A 23,236-nucleotide genomic window follows, 5' to 3' on the forward strand; every position below is an offset into this window, starting at 1 on the left:
AAATCGATGGAAACCAAGCATTTATCACCTTCACCTCCGCGCACTTTTTTTTATTTTTCGAAATAAAGAGAAAAACCGCTCAACAAGATAATTAAATGTTTTAGTTTTGAAAAAAAAAATGCATTAGACGATGTGCTTTCGAAATATATCGGTGAATTTTAAAGTGCGCGGATATTTGGATGCATTTTACTGCCGTCCGCCGTGTATTAATTACGTTGTAAACAAACCGAGTACAGAAAACTCAAAAATTCGTATCTCGGTAAATAGATATCCTATCGAGCTAATTTTTGTCTCTATAGAAAGCTGAGTAAATGTAGAATTCAAATATGAAAAGATTTCTGTTGCACAGATAACGAGAAAGGAATTTAGCGCTTGCGAAAAAATCGTAGAAAATGAAAACAGTTCTCACGGTTTAAAATGAATGAATACTTTCCGGGATACAGCCTGCCCAACCAAACAAAATTTAATTTAATTTAGTCTGCATTTTACCCCTGGTCTGCAGTGTTCAGTCTGCATTTTACCCCTAGTCTGCATTTTACCCCCAGTCTGCAGTCTGCAGTCTGCAGTCTGCATTTTACACTGACCGCTTTAGAATTGCGGAAACCCGATTAGAAGAGCCCTTCATTGCTGTTTTTTTGGAAAGAAATCGCTTTCTTAAGACAGACATTTGTCCAAATGTGGCGTACCTTCGAATAGCTTTACCAGGCAGGCCGGCATCGAATTGCTAAGTGACGATACCTGTGGCTCTTTATTCGTACCTGTGGATGTTTACTCACGTGACAAATCGATGCCTATTTCAATTGACTCTGTTGACTTAAAACCATAGTTGGCAATTTGCCTAGATATCGACCTTCATGGGTAGTAACACAAGTAATTGTACGGTATCCAAGTGGTGAATATCACATTGCTATGGACACTTCTTTATGAAATTGATAGCATGAATTTAACTAACGTAAGTTTCCGGGATTCCTCGATCAATTACGTCAAAAACTGTAAGATGACTTTTATGCAGGCGAAAACTGATACGAAATTGAAAACCTTTGACTAAATTAAAATAAAACATTTGTTTCACAGAAGGGGAACAAAAATAGAGCAAATTCACAGTTTCCCAGAGCCGTGATTTCTAGGAAATTCAAGCAAAACAATAACAACATTTCTCGGGGCCTCTTCATATGATCTCGGTTGACCGGGCTAGCCCGCTTACCGAGATCTCGCCCTATTCCTATTTCTTTTGTAAAAAATTCGATGTGTTCATATGAGAAGGCGGGCCAGCCCGGTTACCGAGATCTCGGTTTCAGCGACCGATATCTCGGGAGTCCGGGACGAAAATTTTCTCATATGAACACGGTATCCCGGTCACCGGGATGAAGTCTATAACCAAACATTCGCGTCTTAGAACGGATATATTTGATTATTACGGCTCATTTCTGAGATGTTCTAGTTCAAAATAATTCCTTTTCGTAGTAGAGATAAAGATATAATACTTTTGAGGTTTGTAGAACCGATAAAAATGAAAAATTCTTGCCGGGCTTGTTCGGTAAATGTCACGCTCGATTGACCGCGTCACCACTTTTCATCTCGGTAACCGGGACGAAATTTCCCATATGAACGGACTGCAAAATTCATCCCGCTTACCAAGCCATCCCGGTAACCGGGATCATATGAAGAGGCCCTCGGAAATGTCGAAACCGCTAAAAATACACAACAGATTAGCAAATAGACGATAATGTAAAGGTCTAATCAGCCAATAAAAAGCCGTCGTTACAAAAATGGAGACTCCCTATAAGGGTATAAGCTATTGCTCTAGGAACAATTTGCATTTCTGACTTTCTGCAAGGATTAATCTGATTAGGTGAACTCAAATAAACATTCCGGCGTTCTGGATATCCTTGATCCCGTTTCAAAAAGGAATGGAAAGTTCACGGATTTTAGTCACTGGATTACCAGAGGGTACAACCGAAACGGAACTTACAATATACTTTCAATCGGCTAGAGATTCGGGAGGTGGCGACGTCAGAGATATCCAAATCGATGGAAACCAAGCAGTTATTACTTTCGAAAATGTGAAAGGTACGAAGTAGTGTGATTGAAAACGAAACTTACCGGCCATGCTATATTTTCAATTAACTACGTTTTACTGGGACACAGTTTTCAAAATACTTCCAAATCCGAAGGAGGAAATCTTCATTTTGCCTGCACTTTGGCCAACGAAATAAACCGTCCCATTTGCTAGTAAGGACCGACAACGTTTGACTAGACCGTAATGGATAGCAAACTCGCCATATATTCCAACATAACATTTAACAAATCTTTCTCTCCAAGTTCGGAGGGTAATAAAAAGAAAAGTGTTTCCCGTTTAAAATGAGAGAAATCTATGCGATGGCGAGATTTGGTCGCCATGCGTAAGTATTAAGGCTGGCAAAATTGCATTGACGTATCTGTGCCACATGGTTTGAATCTTGGTGGCCGATTTGTATATTTTTACGATAGCTTCTAAAACTTTGGCGAGATGCTCTTCCTAATTCAGTCATTAGTAGCTGTTTTTATCCAAAATCCTTGAAATTTAAGGCGAAAGTAAAAATTAGCGAGATTAATCGAGTTATCTAAGATAGCAGTTGGGAAATAAATCTAACAATTCTCCACAACATGAAAGCGAAAGCAAACTTCCTCACTAGCGGAAGTGCACCACGAAGCTGAAGAGAAGCAAGCAAACAAAGTAAAGAATAACAGTTAAGCTCTCTTCGGAATACTTCAGGCTGGAGAACCGTTTTTTTTGTTCTAATACCATGAAATTTAAGAAGCTGCTACGGCGACGGCAACGAGAGCGTCCTAAAATAATTTTTATAGGATTTAACGAGAAATACAAAGGTCCTATACGTGCGTTACAAATTTTGGTACATAAATTCTTCGCCGTGATCGCCAAAAAAAAAAACACCTGAAATGACCAAATTCCTGAAGGTTTTGAGGAGAACGTGAGCACACGAGGGTGACTTTGTCATTTTCTGTCTCAACTTAAACGATTATCCCTCTCGAATAATCGCCCACCTTTGGTTAAAATTAAAAGATGCACAACATCAACCTGTTCTGAATCAATTGAACGTCTCTGGGGGTGTTAATCTTTTAGGTCATGATATTACGTTTACAACTGAGTATTAAGCAACTTTTAAAATTGACGTTTCAGGCGATAACTTCAGTTATTCTCCTAAACCTCTTTACTCACAAAGAGTATGATAGAAAGGCCAAAGTTCGGCGATACATTTCGCCATGCTCGTATAAAAGAAAATATCCATTTGTTCATTCGCGACAAATTTTACGATCAAGAATGGGGCGTGCGCAGTAGCAGTTGACTAATCTTAAGGACGGTGCCTACTATTGTTACTGCGCATACGTTCTGCGCATCTCGAGATACTCGAGTTTCCTATGGGTGGTGCCTACTAATACAGGAATATTTTTGCGCGGTTTAAAACTATAAGGAGAAAGCAGAACTTAGCAAATGCTTTTGGTATCCCATAAGAAAATTGGGGGTAACCATGCATTTTTCAGAAATAATTAAGCGTCAATTTAGGAAAAAATCCCATACATTGCTTTATATTTTGGCGCTTTTTAGAGATATTATTGCTTAGTTATCTCTGAAAAATGCATGGTTACCCCCAATTTTCTTTTTAGATTCCAATAGCCCTTGCTAACATCTGCTTTTCCCGCATAGTTATAAACCAAACAAAAATACTTCGGTATTAGTAGGCACCGTCCTTAATAAGGAAAGAGTGAGCGGTGCCCTTTGCAAAGCTGTTGAATGGCATTTATTTGGCGAGTTCGCACTTCCCTGGAAAGTTTAGTTCAGCAGGCTGAAAGTTAATTCATGTTGGAAAATCAACGAATAATGGCAAACCAGTGATCACTTTACCTTCTCCACCTCATTTAAAAACATTTATCCTATATCTCACCCCTATTTTAATTCAAAACGCGGCCACAGTTGCTTTTGATCTAATTTCAGGTTCACCGTTTATTTCCATACTTTACCGTCCTTGAGCAAACGCCCTGGACGCCTTTTTCAAATTTTGTCAGAATATTTTACAGATTTTTTTCTAACTCAAACATCCAGGCATAAACTCTGACAATAACACGTACAATTCTCTTTTCTCTGATAGATAACTACGTTCCTGGCCTCACGGTGTTAGTTGGATTTTTACCCGTAACTTGTTTTGCCTTAATCATTTGACTGCAAATAATATTCCATACGTTCTGAAATAACCATTTTTAAAATTCTCTCTTTTTTTCGGCAGCTGCCGTAAGGGTTATTGGACAGCGAAAGCATTACCTTAAAAATCGCCCCCTTACCGTATCTCTTTTGGCGGAAGCAGCTGAGTCCTCAAATGAAGAAGATGAAGAAGACGATAAATTACCGGAAGTGGACAATCCGTCGGGAAAAAATGAGCAGGAGTTTAAGAGTGTAGGTGTAATGTCTTGCATATGAAAACCGACAAACCTTATATTCTGCCAGTGGATCCAGAACTTCATGGAAAGCTGGGGTGGGGGGTGGGGGCTGGTGGCTAGCGTGGAGTGAAATCGTAACAAAGGACTTTAAAAAGTTGGGTAGCAGGGCCCCTTCCCGTTCTGTATTCCACTGTTTGTATTCTCATCTTATTCCATTCTTAACAGAGCAAGAAATAAACCAAGTGATCATAAGTAAATTATCCAAAGCAAAAAATACAGCGAAACTAAGTTTAATATCTTTAGAACAGTATATAGTGTCTTTCTTGGAACCGATTTTTGCTTATTTGCTCACCTTATTTTCCAACAACTTTGGTGGTATTTAAACAAAACTATTTTTTCTTACTTGCAGTCTTTTGGGAACCGCTTATCAAGTAGCAAAATTAATAAAAAGGGCATTGACGGCACAATGAGATCACTATCAAATAAAAAAGCAACAGCTAAAGGTGAATCTGCGCTTCCACAGCAGTGCACAGTCAAGGTCACAGGTTTTTTGGCGGACACTTCAGAGGATGTCTTGAGAAATTACTTCGAGAGCAAAAGGCTGTCTAAAGGAGGCCCTGTCTCAAGCATTGATGTGGACCGTGAACGTCAAGAATGCTTCGTTACTTTTGAATCATCTGATGGTAAATTTATCCCCGTTGACTTTTAAGAGTTCCAATGTAAGAATCGAATACATTGATTCTTGCGAGGAGAGAATTAACTGGGATTTAAGCGGCATCGATTTGTCAAGTGCGTAAACATCCACAGGTTTTGTCACTTGGCAAATCGGTGCCTATTGCAAGTGACTGAAAATAATAGTTGGCAATCTGGCTAAATATCGACCTTCATGGGTAACAAGTAAGAACGTACACAAGTAAGGGGTGTTACTTACAGTATACAAGTAAGTGTACGGTATCCACGTAGTGAATAATTCATTTGTATGGACACTCCTGTATGAAATTGAAAAAGATTCCGGAAATTGATTAAGATTCCGGGAATCCTCGATCAATTACCTCATACACTGTTAGATGACTTTCATGTAGGCTTAAACTGATAAGAAATTGAAAAACGTTCGACTGAATTAAAATGAAACATTTGTTTCAAGGGGAAGAAAAATAAAGCATATTCACAGTTCCTCAAAGCCGTGATTTCTAGGAAACTCCAACAATACAATGACAACATTTCTCGTAAATTTCAAGCGGCTGAAAGTGCACCAAGCCGTCGTTACAGAAATAGAAACTCCCTATAAGGAAGCCATTGTTCTTGGAACATTTTGCATTTCTGGCTTTCTGCAAGGGATTAATTAATTAAAGTGAACTCAAAGAAACATTTTTTTCGGGATATCCTTGATCCCGTTCGTAAAAGGAATGGAAAGTGTAGCGATTTTAGTCACTGGATTACCATCGAGTACAACCGAAACGGGACTCACAATATACTTTCAATCGGCTAGAGATTCTGGAGGTGGCGACGTCAAAGATATCCAAATCGATGGAAATCAAGCAGTTATTACTTTCAAAGATGTGGATGGTACGAAGTAGTGTGATTGGAAACGAAACTTACCGGCCAATATTTTCGATTAACTACCTTTTACTGGGACACAATTTTCAAAGTATTTTTGAAATTCGAAGGAGGAAATCTTCATTTTGCCTGCACTTCAACAAAACCGTCCCATTGGCTAGTAAGGACCGATGGCGACAACGTTTAATTAGACCATGATGGGTCGCAAACTCGCCATATTCCAACATTAAAATTAGCACGTCTTTCTTTCCGAGTTCAGAGGGTAATAAAAAGAAAAGTCTTTGCCGTGTAAAAACTAGAGAAATCTAGGCAATGGCGAGATTTGGTCGGCTGACAAAATTGTTTTGACGTATCGTGCCACATGGTTTGAATCTTGGTGGCCGATTTGTATATTTACTATATATAGTTTTACGATAGCTTCTAAAACTTTGGCGAGATGCTCTTCCTGATTCAGTCATTAGTAGGTGGTTTATCCGAAATCCTTGAAATTTAAGGCGAAAGTAAAAAATTATTAAGATTAATCGAGGTATCTAAGATAGCAGTTGGGAAATAAATCTAACAATTCTCCACAACATGAAAGCGAAAGCAAACTTCCTCACTAGCGGAAGTGCACCGCGAAGCTTAAAAGAAGCAAGCAAACAAACTAAAGAAAACAAAAGTTAAGCTGTCTTCGGAATACTTCAGGCTGGAGTACCGTTTTTTTTCCAATACCATGGAATTTAAGAAGCTGCTACGGTGACGGCAACTAAAACAATTTAATAGGATTTAACGAGAAATACAAAGGTCCTATACGTGCGTTACAAATTTCGGTACATAAATTCTTCGCCGTGCTCGCCAAAAACAATGTGAAATGACCAAATTCCTGAAGGTTTTGAGGAGAACGTGAGCACACGAGGGTGACTTTGTCATTTTTTTGTCTCAACTTAAACGATTATCCCTCTCGAATAATGCCCACCTTTGGTCAAAATTAAAAGATGCATAACATCAACCGGTTCTGAATCATTGAACGTCGCCGGGGGGTGTTAATCTTTGAGGTCAAGATATTACGTTCACAACTGAATATCAAGCAACTTAAATGACGTTTCAGGTGAAAACGTATTCTCCTAAGGAATATTTCAAAAAAACCTGTTTACTCACTAAGAGTATGGGCGATACTTTTCGCGATGCTCGTATAAAAGAAAATATCCATTTGTTTATTCGCGACAAAATTTTACGATCAAGAATGGGGCGTGCGCAGTAGCTGTTAACTAATCTTAATAAGGAAAGATTAAACGGTGCCCTTTGCAAAGCTGTTGAATCAGATCAGAGGCTCCATTTGTGGAGAAACGTAGAAAAAAGGAGAGGAGAGGAAGGAAAAAAGGGAAATAAAAAATCGGGGACGCGCGTGGGACGATGGGGGAAAAGGCGCTCTACTCGTTTAATTTCCCTCTCCCCAGGCTTGTTAGATTCCTCGACCATCAAAGAAGGCTCTGCAGAGGAGAGAGATACTTTACCGTCCTTGAGCAAACGCCCTGGACACCTTTTTCAAATTTTGTTAGAATATTTTACAGATTTTTTCCTTTTTTTTTTTCTTATCTTAGCAATAGACTTTGAAGTGATAGAAACTTTTCTTGTCTCATAAGTTCAATACCTCCAACTCAAACAGCCAGGCATAAACTCTGATAATAACACGCATAATTCTTTTTTGTCTAATCAAGAACTACGATCCTGGCCTCATGGTGTTAGTTGGATTTTTGCCCATAACTTGTTTTGCCTTAATCATTTGACTGCAAATAATATACCATACGTTGTGAAGTAACCATTTTTAAAATTCCCTTTCTTTCCTCTGCAGCCGCTGCAAGGGTTGCTAGAAACCGAAAGCATCGCCTTAAAAAACGCACCCTTACCGTATCTCTTTTGGCGGAAGCAGCTAAGTCCTCAAATCCAGAAGGTGAAGAAGACGATAAATTACAGGAATTGGACTATCCGTCGGGAAGAAATAAGCAGGATTGTAAGAGTGTAGGTGCAACGTCTTGCATATGAAAACCGGCAAACCTTATATTCCAGCGGTAGATCCAGAGTTTCGTGGAAAGGTGGGGTGGGGGGTGGAGGGGTGGTTTACAGCGTGGAAATCGTCACAGAGGACTTTAAAACGTTGGATAGCAAGGCCCCTTCCGTTCTGTATTCAATTTTGTATTCTCATCTTATTTCATATATAAAAGACCAAGAAATAAAGCAAGTTAATTACCCAAAGCAAAAAAGTGAAAAAAAGTTTAATATCCTTCGAACAGTGTATGGTGTCTTTCCTGGAACCAACTTTTGCCTATTTGCTCACTTCATCTTCCAGCAAGTTTGGTCGTATTTAAACAAAATTATTTTCCTCTTACTTGCAGTCTTTGGGGAACCGCTTATCAAGTAGCAACATTAGGAAAGGCTTTGACGGCACAATTAGATCACTATTAAATAAAAAAGCAACAGCTAAAAGTGAATCTGCACCACCACAGCAGTGCACAGTCAAGGTCACGGGTTTGTTGGCGGACACTTCAGAGGATGTCTTGAGAAATTACTTCGAGAACACAAGGCGGTCTAAAGGAGGCCCTGTCTCAAGCATCGATGTGGACCGTGAACGTCAAGAATGCTTCATTACTTTTACATCATCTGATGGTAAATTTATCCTCGTTGACTATTAAGAGCTGAAGAATCGAATAAATCGATTTTCACTCGGAGAGAATTAACTGGAATATAAACAGCACCACAGCAGCGTACATTGCTGTTTACTAGCTTTCGTTTTAATGATGACACTTTAGGATTTCCTACATAGACTCAACAGCTATAATACTTTAGTTGTGTAGCATAATAAATAGCCCTCGCAATGGAACTATTTCCTCGATAGCTTTCACTGGTTTGGCTGCGATAATGATAATCTGTTTACCTTAGGTAATGTCAGTTTGTGTCAGAATTACTTGAGGGAATTTTGCTTCATTTCAGATGCGTCGAGAACAGTGGACAACTCACCCCACAATGTGGGTTCCTTACATCTTGAAGTATCATTACTTGAGGTGGAAGAAGATGAGTTCCCGGACGCAGCGGGGAACACTTCTGACGAGGAAGAAAGCATCGTCATAATTGTCAGCGGTACTTTACCCTCAAAGGATGCCTTGTGGAATTATTTTAAGAATGAAAGAAGATCTGGGGGAGGCGAGGTCCTCGAGTTGGTTTATACTGATGAAGGAAATGCCCTTATAACGTTTGCTGGTGTGAAAGGTGAGAAAACCGTCTTTTACTTTTACTTTTAACCGTCTTTTACTGCTCTAAATAGTAGATAAAATTTGGTCAATTTACGTCCTGCATGAGCAAAATTCCGATTTCTTTCAAGACCAAACAAACACTGCTTGCCATCTTCTGACTACATCGCCACTTCTTGAAAAAACTAGTGAGGAGCTCGGAGCCATCTTCGTTTGCAACTTACTTCTCACAGCATAAACTGACACAGTTAACGTTATTGGCAAATTGTTTGCAAGAAAAATTCACACTATACTCAGGCAAAGTTTAGCTAACAGACTTCTTAAGTATTCTTAGGTGTCAAAACCGCCAATTCTTAGCTACCAATTAACCCCATGCAGACCCTGAAATTAGAAGATACTCTTAGTTGCAGGTTCCACCACACTCGTAGTGACTCTCAGCAACCAAGTTAAAGGTTGTGAAGAAAAAAGATTGAATCCCAACGTGATCTTACTTTATCAACTCATTTTTTTTTTAAAAAAACTCATAAAACGAGTTCTCTTTTGCCGATGAAAGCACGAAAAAAGTAAGCACTGGGCAAAATGAAAGACTTAAGCGAGAAATAAATAACCCTTCTTACGACCTACATCATAATCTTTAAAATTATTTTTCTAAATTACATTTCCTTCACGTTATACCTTTAGCGGTATACTATTTGATATCTTCTAAAACTTCTTATAAGATTGGGAACTGGGAACCCCTCAGTGAATTATGAGTTTCAAATTTGTTTGCCCTTCCCTTACCACGATTATGTCTTTTCTTCCTGTGGAAAGAAGTTACCTGATATTTAACTTTTGAAAATATTTTTAAATATTGATAATGATGTATTAATCAGTAAATGAAAGGGGAAAATGCTCGAAAAAAAAATCCGAGTGCTCCTATCACGAGTCGCAACTAAGACCTTCCGATTACTAGTCCAGATGCTCTACCACTGAGCTACAGGAGACTCGCGGGAGCTAAGGCCGTTTTAAAGGGGAAGTATCATGAGCTGCGCATGTGCGAGTTGATCGCGATCGAAGGTCATTGAAGGTTACGTTTCGCCGCCATTATGGAAGAGGTTTATGAGACAAACATCCTGCATACTATAAATATTGTTGTTGATAGTGTCGTTGTTTTGATTTGTTTATATTTAGCTGTCTCTATTTTTGTACACAACAATAAAGGTTCATATCCAGGACATTTATACATTAAAAGACTCGTATATTTTCTTTCAGATTTAAAACGGCTTCTTGAGGGTTCTCATGTCATTGACAAGAAAAACCTTACAGTGACCAGGCAACCTCTCAAGAAAAAAGTTCCACTCGATCCAGTAAAGGTCCATGTTCAGGGACTCAACGAGACGACCTCTGAAGACTGTATGAGGTACTATTTGGAACAATGTACTTCGGTAGAGGTCACTGAGGTGTATAAAGGCTGCAACAACAACGCACTGGTATTTTTTGACACTGAACCAGGTAAGCAGCATTAAAGGAGAACAAAAAAAAAGGCATACAAAAGAACTTCAAAGACTCGGCGTTTATGCTACATATAAACTCCCATTGGCCTTCACAGAACAGGGACGTATTGTTGCTTATGCGGAGATGAGTCTTGATTTAGACTGGTTTTGAGCTCTATTCCAGTTGCTCCATTTAGCAGTTTTGCGATGCAAGGTGTTTCAGAATCGCCACTCAACTGAATTAAAAGGGCTTTCTTTAATTTTTTCATTATAGTCTTCGGATATCTAAAGTAGCATGTCATTATCATTTTTTTTATTCAGATTTTGAGGTTCTATTCGACAAAGTTGCCAAAGATCGAAAAGGTCTTGAAGGTAAACATCTTCAACTGGAGCGAGTACCCATTTGCTCTTGTATTCAGGTCCAGGGATTAAACAACGAGACGACGGACGACACAATAAAACTCTATTTTGAAAATCACAGAAAGAGTGGAGGGAGCCCTGTCAGTTGTGTAGAAAGAAAAGATAAAGGCCAAGCCTTGGTTTGTTTTGAGGATCCCTCAAGTGAGTAAAATTTTGAGATGCTGATAATAATGATGAAGTCTTGAATAAATTTACGTGTTACCGTTGCTGTTTTGCTTTTTGGCCCCGAAAGAACTCAATATTTCTTATTTCTTCAAATGTCAAACAATTTGAACTCAAGTTATAAAGTAGAAATAAAAACGGTGTCATTACTAGCATATAATTGATCGCAGCTGTATGTTCATTTCTTAAATAAGGGCAAATCGTTCCCCTTTTTTAACATCAAGGGCCTTGATGATAAAAAAAAGTAAGGTATGCAACCAATATAAACTACAGCTGTGAGTTAATCTGTAATAAAAAATGTTCGATTATCTGGGTCAATTACATACTAGTAAAGAGAGGAATTGGTATGATAATTGTGATTTGTATGGTTTAAAGAGCATCTTTGTTCCTATGACCCATTGATCGATGTCGGAAGTCTGGTGATATACGTTAGAGTTTCACTTTAATTGTCATTGTCCATCTTATTTAGCATTGCCAAGAAAAACTTTTTTTGCTCTCACTCTCTCTCTCTCTCTCTCTCTCTCTCTCTTTCCTTTTTCTTCCAACTTCTATCTAACCTGAGTAACATGTATTTTATAATGCAGGTGTTCAGAATGTCATCAAAAAGAGACATGTTCTGGATCGACAAAATCTGGAAGTCAAGCCACATTACCCTTTTCTGGAATCTGCAAAGGCAAACAAAACGGAGATAAGATACGACGCTGAAGTCTTTGAATACATTAAAGTGAACCACGAACGTGGTCTGCAGGCAGAGTATGAGAAGCAAAAATTACAAGCTGAAGTTTCAGAAGAGTCCCAAGGCTCAGTCCTCATTATATTTCCAACAGAAAAGAAGAATGATTCTCTTCAACTGTGGCAACAAAGGGTAGAGGGTTTGGAATGCTTCTTAAACAGTTTCAAGAAAGTTCAAATCAAAATCCCTGCTGAGCTGTTTGACGAAATAACACGACGTTGGCGGGAGGAACGTGAGCTGACCTCAATCCCAGGAACAACTGATTATCTAGTGTCGTTCATTGCACGTTTAAGGTGTGTCGAGATTATTGGCAAGACGAGTAATGTAGAGGAAGAACAGCTCAAGTTCAACGAGTTGGTCAAGGCTGCTGAAAGAGACACAGAGCTCATGAAGTCAATAGTGGAGGTAGAGGAAAGAGACATCACGAGGGGACGTCTGACATTGTTGAAAATCTCCGGCATTTGCGAAAAACTCCAAAAGAAGCACCAACACCTTACAATTTGGGTCGACCTGAACAGCAACAGATTGCGTCTAAAGGGACCAACAAGTGTTCTTCAGGAGGTCAGACTTGAAGTCTATCAGTTCATCTCAAAGATAATAGAACAGACCCTTGAACTTCCTACGAACGTGATAAATGTATTGAAGAAACCCCCAGTCTCCAAATTCACACAGGACCTACTAAAAGAACGGGAGATTCTTGCATTCTTTGAAGCCAGAAGTTCTAAGGAGATACAAGTAGTCGGCGTCGGTTCAAAAAATGTAGCAGATGCAGAAAGGGTGTTGCAGAATGCCACTCAGGAGCTCAGTCTCCCGTTGACACCCGAAAATGCGCTAGTGCTTGAAAGCAGTATATGGAAAGATTACCAATTAAAACTTACCTCCACCCTCAAGATTGGAATTATTGCAGACTTACCCTCCAGTACCCTTTGGGTGAGCGGTATCGCGGAAGACGTAAAGGAATGTTTTGGTCGTATTGAACAATTCCTCGACGAAAATACCATTCTATATGAAAGCCTTCCTATGGATCAAGGGACCACCCGCTTCATTTTCGAAAAATGGGGATCAAAACTAGAAAGACTCAAGAATGATCTTGCTGATTGCTGTCTAGATATGAGACCCACCGCTACCTGTGACGGAATTAAAGTCAGCGGCACTGCTGAAGGCCTGAAAAAATGCCTTCCAAAGTTAAAGGAACTATTACGTGCTGTCCAGAAAGATTCTGTTCCAATAGAGAAACCAGGTATAAAGAAATTCATTCTACAAGGAAAAGGTCCTGAATCTCTGCGGGCTATTGAGGATCGAAATCACTGTGTTATCCTTTTAAAGGAGAGAAATGAACAGCAAGGAACATTCATTAAGGTTGATCCAGGAATAAACGATCTTGAAAATTCATCTTCAAAGTTCCTGTGCAGTTACCTTACGATAGAGGGGAAAAACATTTCTGTTTTGAAAGGTGATCTAACGAAACACAAGGCGGAGGCCATAGTGAATGCAGCTAACAGCCAGTTGAACCATGTCGGGGGTCTTGCCGCTGCTATTGTAAAAGCTGGTGGTCAAGAGATTCAGAATGAATGCGACGACTTTATCAGAGACAAGGGTATACTCCGCGAGGGTAACACAGTGGTCACCACAGCAGGAGGATTACCTTGTGACAAAGTCACCCACACCGTTGGGCCTCAGTGGAATCGCTTAGATAGCCCCAAGAAGAAAGAAAAGAAAGAACGTGTACTGCATTGTGCCATCACAAATTGTCTCATGGAAGCTAAAAGCTTGAGATCGATCGCCATTCCAGCCGTCAGTTCTGGTGTGTATGGCTTTCCCCGTGATCTTTGTGCAAAAATCATATTAGATGCCGTCGTTGATTTCTGCACGTTAAACCCTGCGTGTAGTCTGTTGGAGATTCATCTTGTTAACAATGACGATCCAACAGTCACTGCATTTGTAGAAGAAATGAGGAAACGATTTACATCCAAGCACACGTTTATTGACAACGAAAAGCTTGACGTTGCAAGTTCTTGGGTTCCCGCTAACAGTACTCAATCTAAACCGACACCTAGACCGAGGAAACGATTTTCATCCAAGCCCACGTTTATTGACAACGAAAAGCATGAAGTTGCAAGTTCTTGGGTTCCCGCCAACAGTACTCAACATATACCGACACCTAGGCCGAGAGAAAGTCCAGGTCAATCCCCACAAGGCATTCGCATCACCGTAAAAGTTAACGACCTCGCCAAAGAAAAGGTATTACAACAAATTAAAAAACCATTCATATGCCCACTCGTGTGCGACAATCTATCCACTTTATGTCTAGAAATGCACCTAACCTTGATTTTGGGTACTTTATATAAATACAGACCTATTTGTCATTTTCATATGACTTCATGTTTGACAGAATTATTTGTATTTTAGTCAGAATTTAGGGTAGGGGACACTCTGTGATGTCTGTCACACAGTTCATGCATCTGATAAACGTGCATTTCTGGACATATCTCATCTATCCAAGTCTCATAACGATATTTCGTTTATGCGTTACTCAATAGACTTTCTATGAACAAAAAAGAACGCGACTGCAGAGGTTGGGGAAGACAAAATACTGAATGATCGTTACCTGTTTAGTTTCAGCAAACATCCTTCTTGGGGCATCCAGATAACGGTTTTACCCAAAGTAGGAAAAAATATCAAACTGAATATTTAACTTACCCCTCGTTTAAACCCAAGATGTCCATCAAATCTAATTTAGAAAATTAAAATAAGAAGTTGGTTCCTATTATCTTCGTTTGTTTTGTCATTCTAGGCAGATATGTTAGTCGGAACAGCAGCACCGGACCTCGATTTGAACAGAAATCCGTGTGCACGAGCTCTCAGTGAAGCCGCTGGTCAAAACTTGCAACAGCAGTGTACCAAAATAGCCCCAATTGCTGAGGGTGATATCGCCGTAGTTAGCCAAACAGGAAGACTCGATTGCCAGGCTGTCACATTTGCAGTTTGTTCTCAGTGGAATGGGGGTAGAGGAAAGCAGGTATTACGTTTATTTTCTTATTATATATTGTTGATATTTCTCGGCAGCACGTTTTTATATATTGTAATTTCTGAGAAAAAAGGAACAGTTTATCTACAGTGAAACCCAGCAGATCGTTTCGTTAATACAACAAGTAAGCCTTAGCAACCATTGGGCACTTCTGACAAAGTCCACTATTTCAGACCATTTCTAACGGTGAAAGCTAAGGAGTGGCCAGAAAAGTTAAATTTAGTCGGTTGAAGTGCACAAACAACAGATTTGAGACTCAGCCTACTGATACAATTGAGCAGGATCTCTCTTGCCTAAATTATGAAAACCAATGGGGACAGGTTTAGACAAGATAGCTACTAGGAGATAACTCCTATTGATGAAACTTTGAATCGGGACCTCGACTTAGTCAATAATTGGCCAATGAAATCTCAAATAGACTTACGCTGAATGCTACTTAAACAGAATTCATGCTAATTGGGTCACTCACTGTATTCCTACGAATTGCGTAGCCACTGCTTAATCCTTAGGCTACTATAGAACATATCTCGGAACACTCATATTGATGACGTATCCGCCAAGGAAATTGTCTCTTATTATCAGAGCCCTCGAAACGTTGCAGCGTATCTATAATGCCTTAGTGCAGCCACACTTTAATTGTTATAGTGTTGACGTGTTTTGGAGCAACGGCAATATAATTCTTTCAAGTAAATTACAGTAGCTACAAAATGCGCTGCTTTAATTCTAACTTCTTTCAGTTGTGGCACAAATGTTGAAGATTTCTAGTTTAGCCTTGAGCGGAGAAAATTAAGTGCTCAATGACAAATGCAAAAAAGTGATAATGGCCTAAAAATATTTACATGGTCTTATACGTGAGTACCCAAGCACGCTATTTATCAACCAAGTGACATAACTGAATACTTTTATTTATAATTTGAATCCGTGAACAAATTTACAGTTCCATTTCCTCGCATAAATTTTCCGAAAAAGCAGCTTTATCTATAGTGGTACGGTTCTTTGGAACAACTTACCCTCCGAGTTGTTTTCCAGCAATTTTTTTACCTGAATGTTAAAAAAATTTATCGACCTATTTTAAAACGCTTTCAGGTTCTCAGAGAGATCCTCAAAAAGTGTCTACAGGAGGGAGACAACAAAAATATGGGGTCCATTGCTTTCGCTTCAATTGGAACGGGAACCCTGCAATTTCCCCGAGACCAAGTAGCTGACATCTACTTCGATGAAGTAATGTCTTTCAGCCAGAAGAACCCCACGACGTCAGTGAGAGATGTCCGATTTGTGCTGCACGATAAAGATACTCAAACTATACAGTCCTTCCAAGCTGTGGAGCTGGCAAGAAACAGCAGTGCCCCAAGTTTCACTAGAGAGAGTACCGATTCACATCAGCGAAGAGGCGGTAGAAATGGTGCATCGTCAAAAACCCCTGGGACATTCTCTACAATAACAGAAAGAAAACCAAATAATTTAGAAACAACTGTGGGGTCCTTGTGTTTTCAAGTGCAGCCTGGTGACATCACGAAAGAAACCACTGATGCAATTGCAGTCGTCTCAAACAGTCAGTTAGATCTCTCTACTAGTGGAGCGGGAAGTGCCATACTACGGTCAGGAGGTGGTTCTATCGCAAAAGAGTGCTCCGAAAATGCTCCTCAGACTCCAGGTTCCGTTGTTATTACATCAGCGGGGAATCTAACAGCAAGGTATCTCTTCCATATCGTCCCGAGTGATCGATTCCCTGCAGACATGAGCAGCTGTCTGACGCAGTGCCTCCAAGAAGCTGAACGAAAACGAATATCATCTATTTCCTTTCCAGCTGTTGGTACTGGCATCCTTGGGGTACCTGCAAAGACCTGTGCACACGCAATGCTTTCCGCTATTCTTGAACTGAGTAAAGAAACACCAAAGTCGTTAAAACTCGTGAAGATGACCATTTTCCAGGAAAGCATGATCAACGATATTCGCTTGGCCATGGAGGAAGCCTCTGGTGCGAAGTCCTCCCAAGAATCGGGATGGCGAAAAGCCAATGTACCGTATATTGTATATTGTATGTTGTTTATTGCATGTTATATATTGTATATTGTATACATCAGTTTCAGAGGTTTCAAGACAGTGGCCAGTGCAGTCCTCGGGTTTGGAAGAAGCGATGTGAGTGCCAATACATCGGCAAATACTCAGGAAACTGACAGTCGGAAGATAGATCTCTTGTTGTATGCTGGTTGTAAAAAGGATCTTCAAGGAGCTTTAAAAGCAGTCAGTGAGTTGATGAAGGAAAACTGCAAGCAGAAGGTTATAGAACATGAAGCGATCAAACGTTTAACCCAAGAACACATGCACAGAATCCACACTCTTGAGCTTCGTTACAGTGTAGAGGTAACGGTTGAAAAACAAGTAGAGCGCATTGTGTTGGATGGGCAATCTGAAGATATTCTCCAAGTGGTTGGGGAGATTCACGAGATTCTCCACGAAGTAAAAGAGAACGAACACGAACGCAATCATGCTGAAGTACTGTCAAAGGATGTGCAGTGGAAGTATATAAGAAAAGGGAAGTTTGAAGATTACGAGAGCGACGCCAATGCAAAAATTGAACTTGCTTACCAGCAAAAAAAATCATACGTCAGCATCACGTGCGATGGAGAAGAATACAGGATACGCTTTGATGCCATGACTGTAGAAGACCAAGAAGGGTACACCACCAAAGTTCGAAGAATCGACCTTCGTAAGGGTACGTAATCGAGAAACCTTTAATTTCAGATGGCTCACAATAGTGTCCTTCACTACCACTTTTTATCCGTTGGTACTACAAAAATGGTATCAAAAATGCCTAATCATTGCTAAACAAATCATGGTCACCTTTTTACTAATTTTTTTTATTTATTCGCCACCTTATTGTGATACAATATTAATTTACAGGAATTTGTTAAAGTATGGCAGGAAAGCCCAAAGAAAAAAATTTGGCTTAAACACAACGTTGCCTTTCCATGCTAAGTTACTAAGAATAACCTTAATATATACTTTAACTGAACGGCAAAGGCTGAGTAACAATAACACGAAAGAAAAGGGTATCAAAAAAAGAAGAAGACAAAGGAGAAAGCTGAAAAAGAAAAGGAAGAAGAGGAAAGGGGTGGAGGGAAAGGAACAATGGGTTGCCATAGCAACAATAGGACCTGTTACAAAATGGGGTAATTTGAGCTTGTTGACCTCCTTTTTTTACTTTTTAATTATGACTGGGAGTCAGAGCCACCGTAAATTTTTGACAACCTTTCAAGCGAAAACATGCGTTACAACCTAACCCTAAGCTGAGCTCTCCCGAAGAAGTTTTGGAACTTTAGGAGGCATAGGACAACTCTGGCGTGTCCGTATTGTGTATATAAGCTGGCGTGTTTTTGTTGTTCACATACGTAGAGATTCCAAGTTACTGGGTTCCGCAACCAACTGATTCTAATGGGCGAGAAGAAACTGTACACCTCTTCCAACTAGATCCTCGGAAGGATGCTCAGGAATATAAGAAAGTCCGTGACCAGTTTTATCAATCTTGCACCCAAAGAATTATCAAGATAGAGCGAGTCCAAAATCCCACACTTTATGGGATATACGCAATCAAAAAACAGAAGATGGACAAAGAGAGAGCACAAGGAAGCAACGAAAAGTTGCTGTTTCATGGAACAAAAGGCCCCAAGTGCGAGTTAATAAACCATAAGGGTTTTAACCGAAGTTTTTGTGGAGAAAATGGTAAGTATATTTTGGCCTGTGTGGTCTTGCGTGCGTATTCCTGCTTTGAGTATGTTTATTTCCTTTAGTTTTGTTTTCTTTAAGGCGCAATGGTGATGTGCTTTATTGATTGTTGATTTCCAGAAAGTACAAAGTCCCCACGAAAATACCCCTTTTTCTCTAGAGCAATAACACATTTCCTGAACACGCGATTTAATCACCCATCTGTACAAGTGTAGGCTCATTGCCGCCAATGTTATGCCAATTTCTGCCGGCGTTGCTTATCAGCTCCACAGCAGAATTCTCACCTAGTCCTGTTGCTCATAGACTTTTAGGAGACTTTTTCTAGGCAGTCGAGCTTTGCGAACACGCGACGCGACAGAGTAGGACATAGCCGATGAACCTCGAGCAACTGAAACGTCAAGGCCTTAGTGAATGTGTTCGCTTTTAACCCATAGAGGACTATCAAGAGTCCATATGCCTAGCTTATCCTATCAAAGCTTTGTTGGAACGTCAACCTCTAATTAAGCTTCATTTATTTTTGTATATGTCAAGCCGCTTGTTACGGAAACGGTGTGTACTTTGCCATGCAAGCCTCCTATTCAGCACAGTCTACATATTCACCACCCGACGACAGTGGACACAGGCATATGTACCTGGCTAGGGTCCTCGTTGGTGAGTATGCCGCGGGAAAACAAGGCATTCTTACACCGCCACCAAAAAGCAGCGACAATCTAACGGACACTTACGACACTGTTGTAAATGATGTATCCAATCCTGCAATCGTCGTCGTCTTTTACGACTGGCAATGTTATCCGGAGTATTTAATAACTTTCCAGTGAAGTGATTTGATATATTAGGCCTACAGGACACACAGAAAAACTGTTCATACAAACTCATTCGAAAAGGCAAGTGCAAACACAATGCAAGGAGTAACATTTTTATTTTGATCCCTGTGTTTGACATTTTGCTTGGTATTTGTGTTTACCTTATGCTTGCGAAACCTTGGTCTTGTCAAATTTTGTCCAGCCTCATCAAACTTTAAAAGCGATGATCGCCTTTATCGGACCTTGAAATTGCTTTTTCAATTACTGAAAATACAGTTAAAACTTAGATAACTTAATTGGGTTGGGTCTTTTTAGGTTTTGAAGTCCAATCACCAGTATTAATTTTGATACATTAATGCAGCAGTGCTCATTCCTCTGACGGCGCCTCAGAAATTAGCCTTTTTATATAAACAAACCAGCAAATGTCCCACGGTGGGGGCATGGGAGGTAGATCGTCAAATGCCGCAAACGCAAGCTCGTTTCGTTGTGTCTACACTAGTCTATATTCTTCCGAAAGTTGATTCTGACGAAAGGAAAGTACAGTGAAGTCTTGTTACAGAGAGTATTAATATTATATGTCCCCCTTAGAGACGCAAAACTCTGTAAGTCTATATAAATGGGGCCATGAAATGCCCCGTTTTAGACTGATGTCCAACGCCAGGGGCGGGCAACGAGAAAAATGCCCCAGTAATTCCCAGAGAGGTGGGCACTGCTGTAGTTGACTTATGTATTATTTTTATTGACATGGGGACGCGGTGATGTAGTGGTTAGCATGTCGGACTTTCAATTAGATTTTACTGCATCGTGTCGATGTAGCTGCAAAAATGCATCGATTCATCGTGTCGATTTTACAAAATGATATTAATGATGGTAATGTTTGTAAAAAAATTCGCGTCACCAGCCAAAACGACAAAAAACCTCTGTAACAAACCTGTTTGTAGCAATGTATGCAGTGATCGTGTTAAGAAAAAACAGTTAAGGCGCTGTTACACTAGGCAATTTTTCTTGCAACTTGTCTCGCAATTTTGTTGCGACACAAGTTGCACGAATCGTTACCAAGTGTAACATGCTCTGAAATGAATATGTCTCGCAATTTTTGTTGCTGCAATCGTTGCGAGAAGTAGAAGTCGGTTCTACTTTGTGTAACGGTGACTGCAACAAAAACGTTGCGAGACATGTTCATTGCAGGGCATGTTACACTAGGCAACGATTCGGGCAACTTGTGTCGCAACGGCGCAAAGAAATTGCGAGACAAGTTGCAAGAAAAATTTCCTACTGTAACAGCGCCTTTAGTGCGTGCATGACTTCAACAAAAAAAGTTGAATTTAAGGAATTAAGCTCTATTAAGACATTTATTGACTCACTTCTCAAATCGGAGCCCCATTCTCCTGCCCTTCTCGATCCTTTAAAGCTTTTACTTGATTACCGTGTTTGAAGTAGCACGTGTTATAATTTCAGTCTAAGGGTGGTTTTGTTTTTGTTTGTTTTGTTTCTTCCGGAATGAGAATGAATAGACTGATGGGAGTGATTAGATTCTTAAACGATACAAACACGACCATTCTGAAAGAGCAATTGAAACTTAATCTTTAACGGCTTAATCTTAAACTTCAAATAGCAGAATTTCTGAAAGTGATGGAATAGAGGACCATGTAATCAATCAAGCTGTCTAACTCAAGGAAAGAAAAAAAAAATGTTTTATGGTCTTAGCTTATACTTCCCAGCTTATCGGAATTTCTAGCCCACTGATCAATTTTCCACTAAAACAGTTACCTTATTGGTACTTTGATGGCAACATTCAACCTCTCGTACTCTAGGAAACTGACTATTATGTTAGCTTTTGTGAAGGACTTTTCTCCTTTTTTTCACTTTTCTTGTTTATTCTTTTAGCTTAGCTTTGCCGGGTTTGAAGTGCCAAAGGCTGCCTAAGCTTTTTGTCAAATACGCCCACTGAGGAAAAATTTCGTTCATGCATAGACTTTCTCAATTGGGAGATTTCGACTTCCTCGCTTTTATTTAACTATTAAACCATAGCAATTGATCAGTCACAGTAATGATGACATACGTAATTCAAACGGCCGGGGTGAATAGAAAAAATCATAGCTAATATTATGTACAATATGATTATCAGTGTTCGCTATAGCCAATTTAGCAAAGATTATGCCATAGAATATTTGATTTTACAATCTTCATATGATAGTCGAATATCATCGGAATGATTCCGAACGGGAAGTAAATACAGCCTGTAGTCCTAAAGGACTAACGGGAAGATCATCTAGGCGAGACGATTTACAGAAATACTCTTGGCCCCTTGAAGATGGGACGAAGAAGCAGCTGGTGGTATATATCTGAATCTGGTTTGGCATGTTCATTCAATAACCATTTGGTATCGTTTCGTGTGACTCGTTGTAGAGACCACAATAACAAACGTAACAGAAATGGATACGATTTTGTTTCAGTGGTTTCTATACTAAATTGGCTAAGTGCAAGTGCGCAGGACAACATTTACTTCATTTGTATTTTATGTTTTATTGATTGGTTTAGATAAAAACGGGGTGTGTAGTGAGGGTGTTCGTTATCTTTACCCATGTTGTATATGTATTAAGCTTGTTTTACTTCATTAAAATAGTTGCATATATGTATTCCTTGTTTGTGGTTGTGATCTTCCATGTTCAGTTTTTGCCGAAGACGGTTTGAGATCTCGGAATATCCAAATCTATGCAAAGTAAAACGCAATACAGTCAACTCCCTTTATTGCGGACACCCTCAGGGCCGTGAGTTAGTCGGTCCTTAATTGAGAGAGTCCGTTATAACGGGAATTTATTTCAGTCAGACGTCTGTACTCTATTTTTGCCGAGGATTTAGCTGCTGTCCGTATTAACGGGGTTTCCGTAATAGCGAGGTGTCCGCAAGGCGAGTGTTGTCTGTAGTCCCTTAATTTTTCTCAATATCTAAAAAGGAAAGCCCAAGGATTTATCGCAGAAATCAGTAGGGATCTCTAGATTGGAATCGAAAAACACAATTTCAGGAGTTCGATTACGACTTCTTATTAAACCAATGTTTTGCGGGTTAAGTGACCCACGTTTTACGGACCGTGCCTGTGGAGCTGACAATTCTTGATTACCATACAATTTTAATAATAAACTATGAAAAGGTGTTTACTAGAGCTGCCTCGGTTTTGAATAGTTGTTTTTGACGATTTGTATTGAATATAAATATTGTGCATACGACTGTTGAAAATTTTACGTTTCAACTATTTTATTGAAGTTAATATTCATAGAAATAGTCAACATATTGCTTTGTAAATCTGACAACGAAATCTATGACAAAAACACAATATTGTATTTCAACATTGTTTGTGTAATATTTGGGCAAAACATGAAAAAAACTTGCAACAATGTATCGCTAGAAAATATCATGAGTTACAATCTATTTATATTCATGTAAACCACATAAAGTAAATCCATTTCAATCATGTAAAATTGTATTTCAACTTAGTTTCCAACACCATCTTGCGCGCTTGCTAAAAAATTACCCGAGACCACCGTGCGCGCCTAGTTTCATCAAATCGGGAAACCTTCCCACACTACAAACACATTTCTTACTTTTTTTATTAAAAGATTCCTTGTATATATACACGCGGGGAATTCTAGACTGCCTTCTCGGGTTTTGGCCTCTGG

At 39.6% G+C, this 23,236-nt stretch overlaps 1 protein-coding gene across 3 annotated transcripts; it reads left to right on the forward strand.

The window, feature by feature from the left end:
* Positions 1-1,858: 1,858 nt before the first annotated feature.
* On the forward strand, positions 1,859-22,198 carry LOC146478148 (protein mono-ADP-ribosyltransferase PARP14-like). Of its 3 annotated transcripts, XM_085112811.1 has the most exons (13): positions 1,859-2,070; positions 4,284-4,450; positions 4,844-5,117; positions 7,823-7,989; positions 8,364-8,634; positions 8,959-9,234; positions 10,467-10,706; positions 11,009-11,248; positions 11,854-14,243; positions 14,797-15,021; positions 16,117-17,746; positions 18,427-18,753; positions 19,288-22,198. In XM_085112811.1, the coding sequence occupies exons 1-13, from the start codon at positions 1,911-1,913 to the stop codon at positions 19,572-19,574; spliced, it is 6,654 nt and encodes a 2,217-aa protein (XP_084968937.1). In that variant the 5' UTR covers positions 1,859-1,910; the 3' UTR covers positions 19,575-22,198. The 3 variants fall into 3 exon arrangements, with proteins under 3 accessions (XP_084968937.1, XP_084968939.1, XP_084968938.1); XM_085112813.1 differs by lacking the exons at positions 4,844-5,117; positions 7,823-7,989; XM_085112812.1 differs by lacking the exons at positions 1,859-2,070; positions 4,284-4,450; positions 4,844-5,117 and adding an exon at positions 5,132-6,000.
* Positions 22,199-23,236: the final 1,038 nt, after the last annotated feature.

This window comes from Pavona decussata, unplaced genomic scaffold (genome assembly GCF_977016875.1).
Source record: "Pavona decussata unplaced genomic scaffold, jaPavDecu1.1 SCAFFOLD_67, whole genome shotgun sequence".
Lineage (NCBI taxonomy): Eukaryota > Metazoa > Cnidaria > Anthozoa > Scleractinia > Agariciidae > Pavona > Pavona decussata.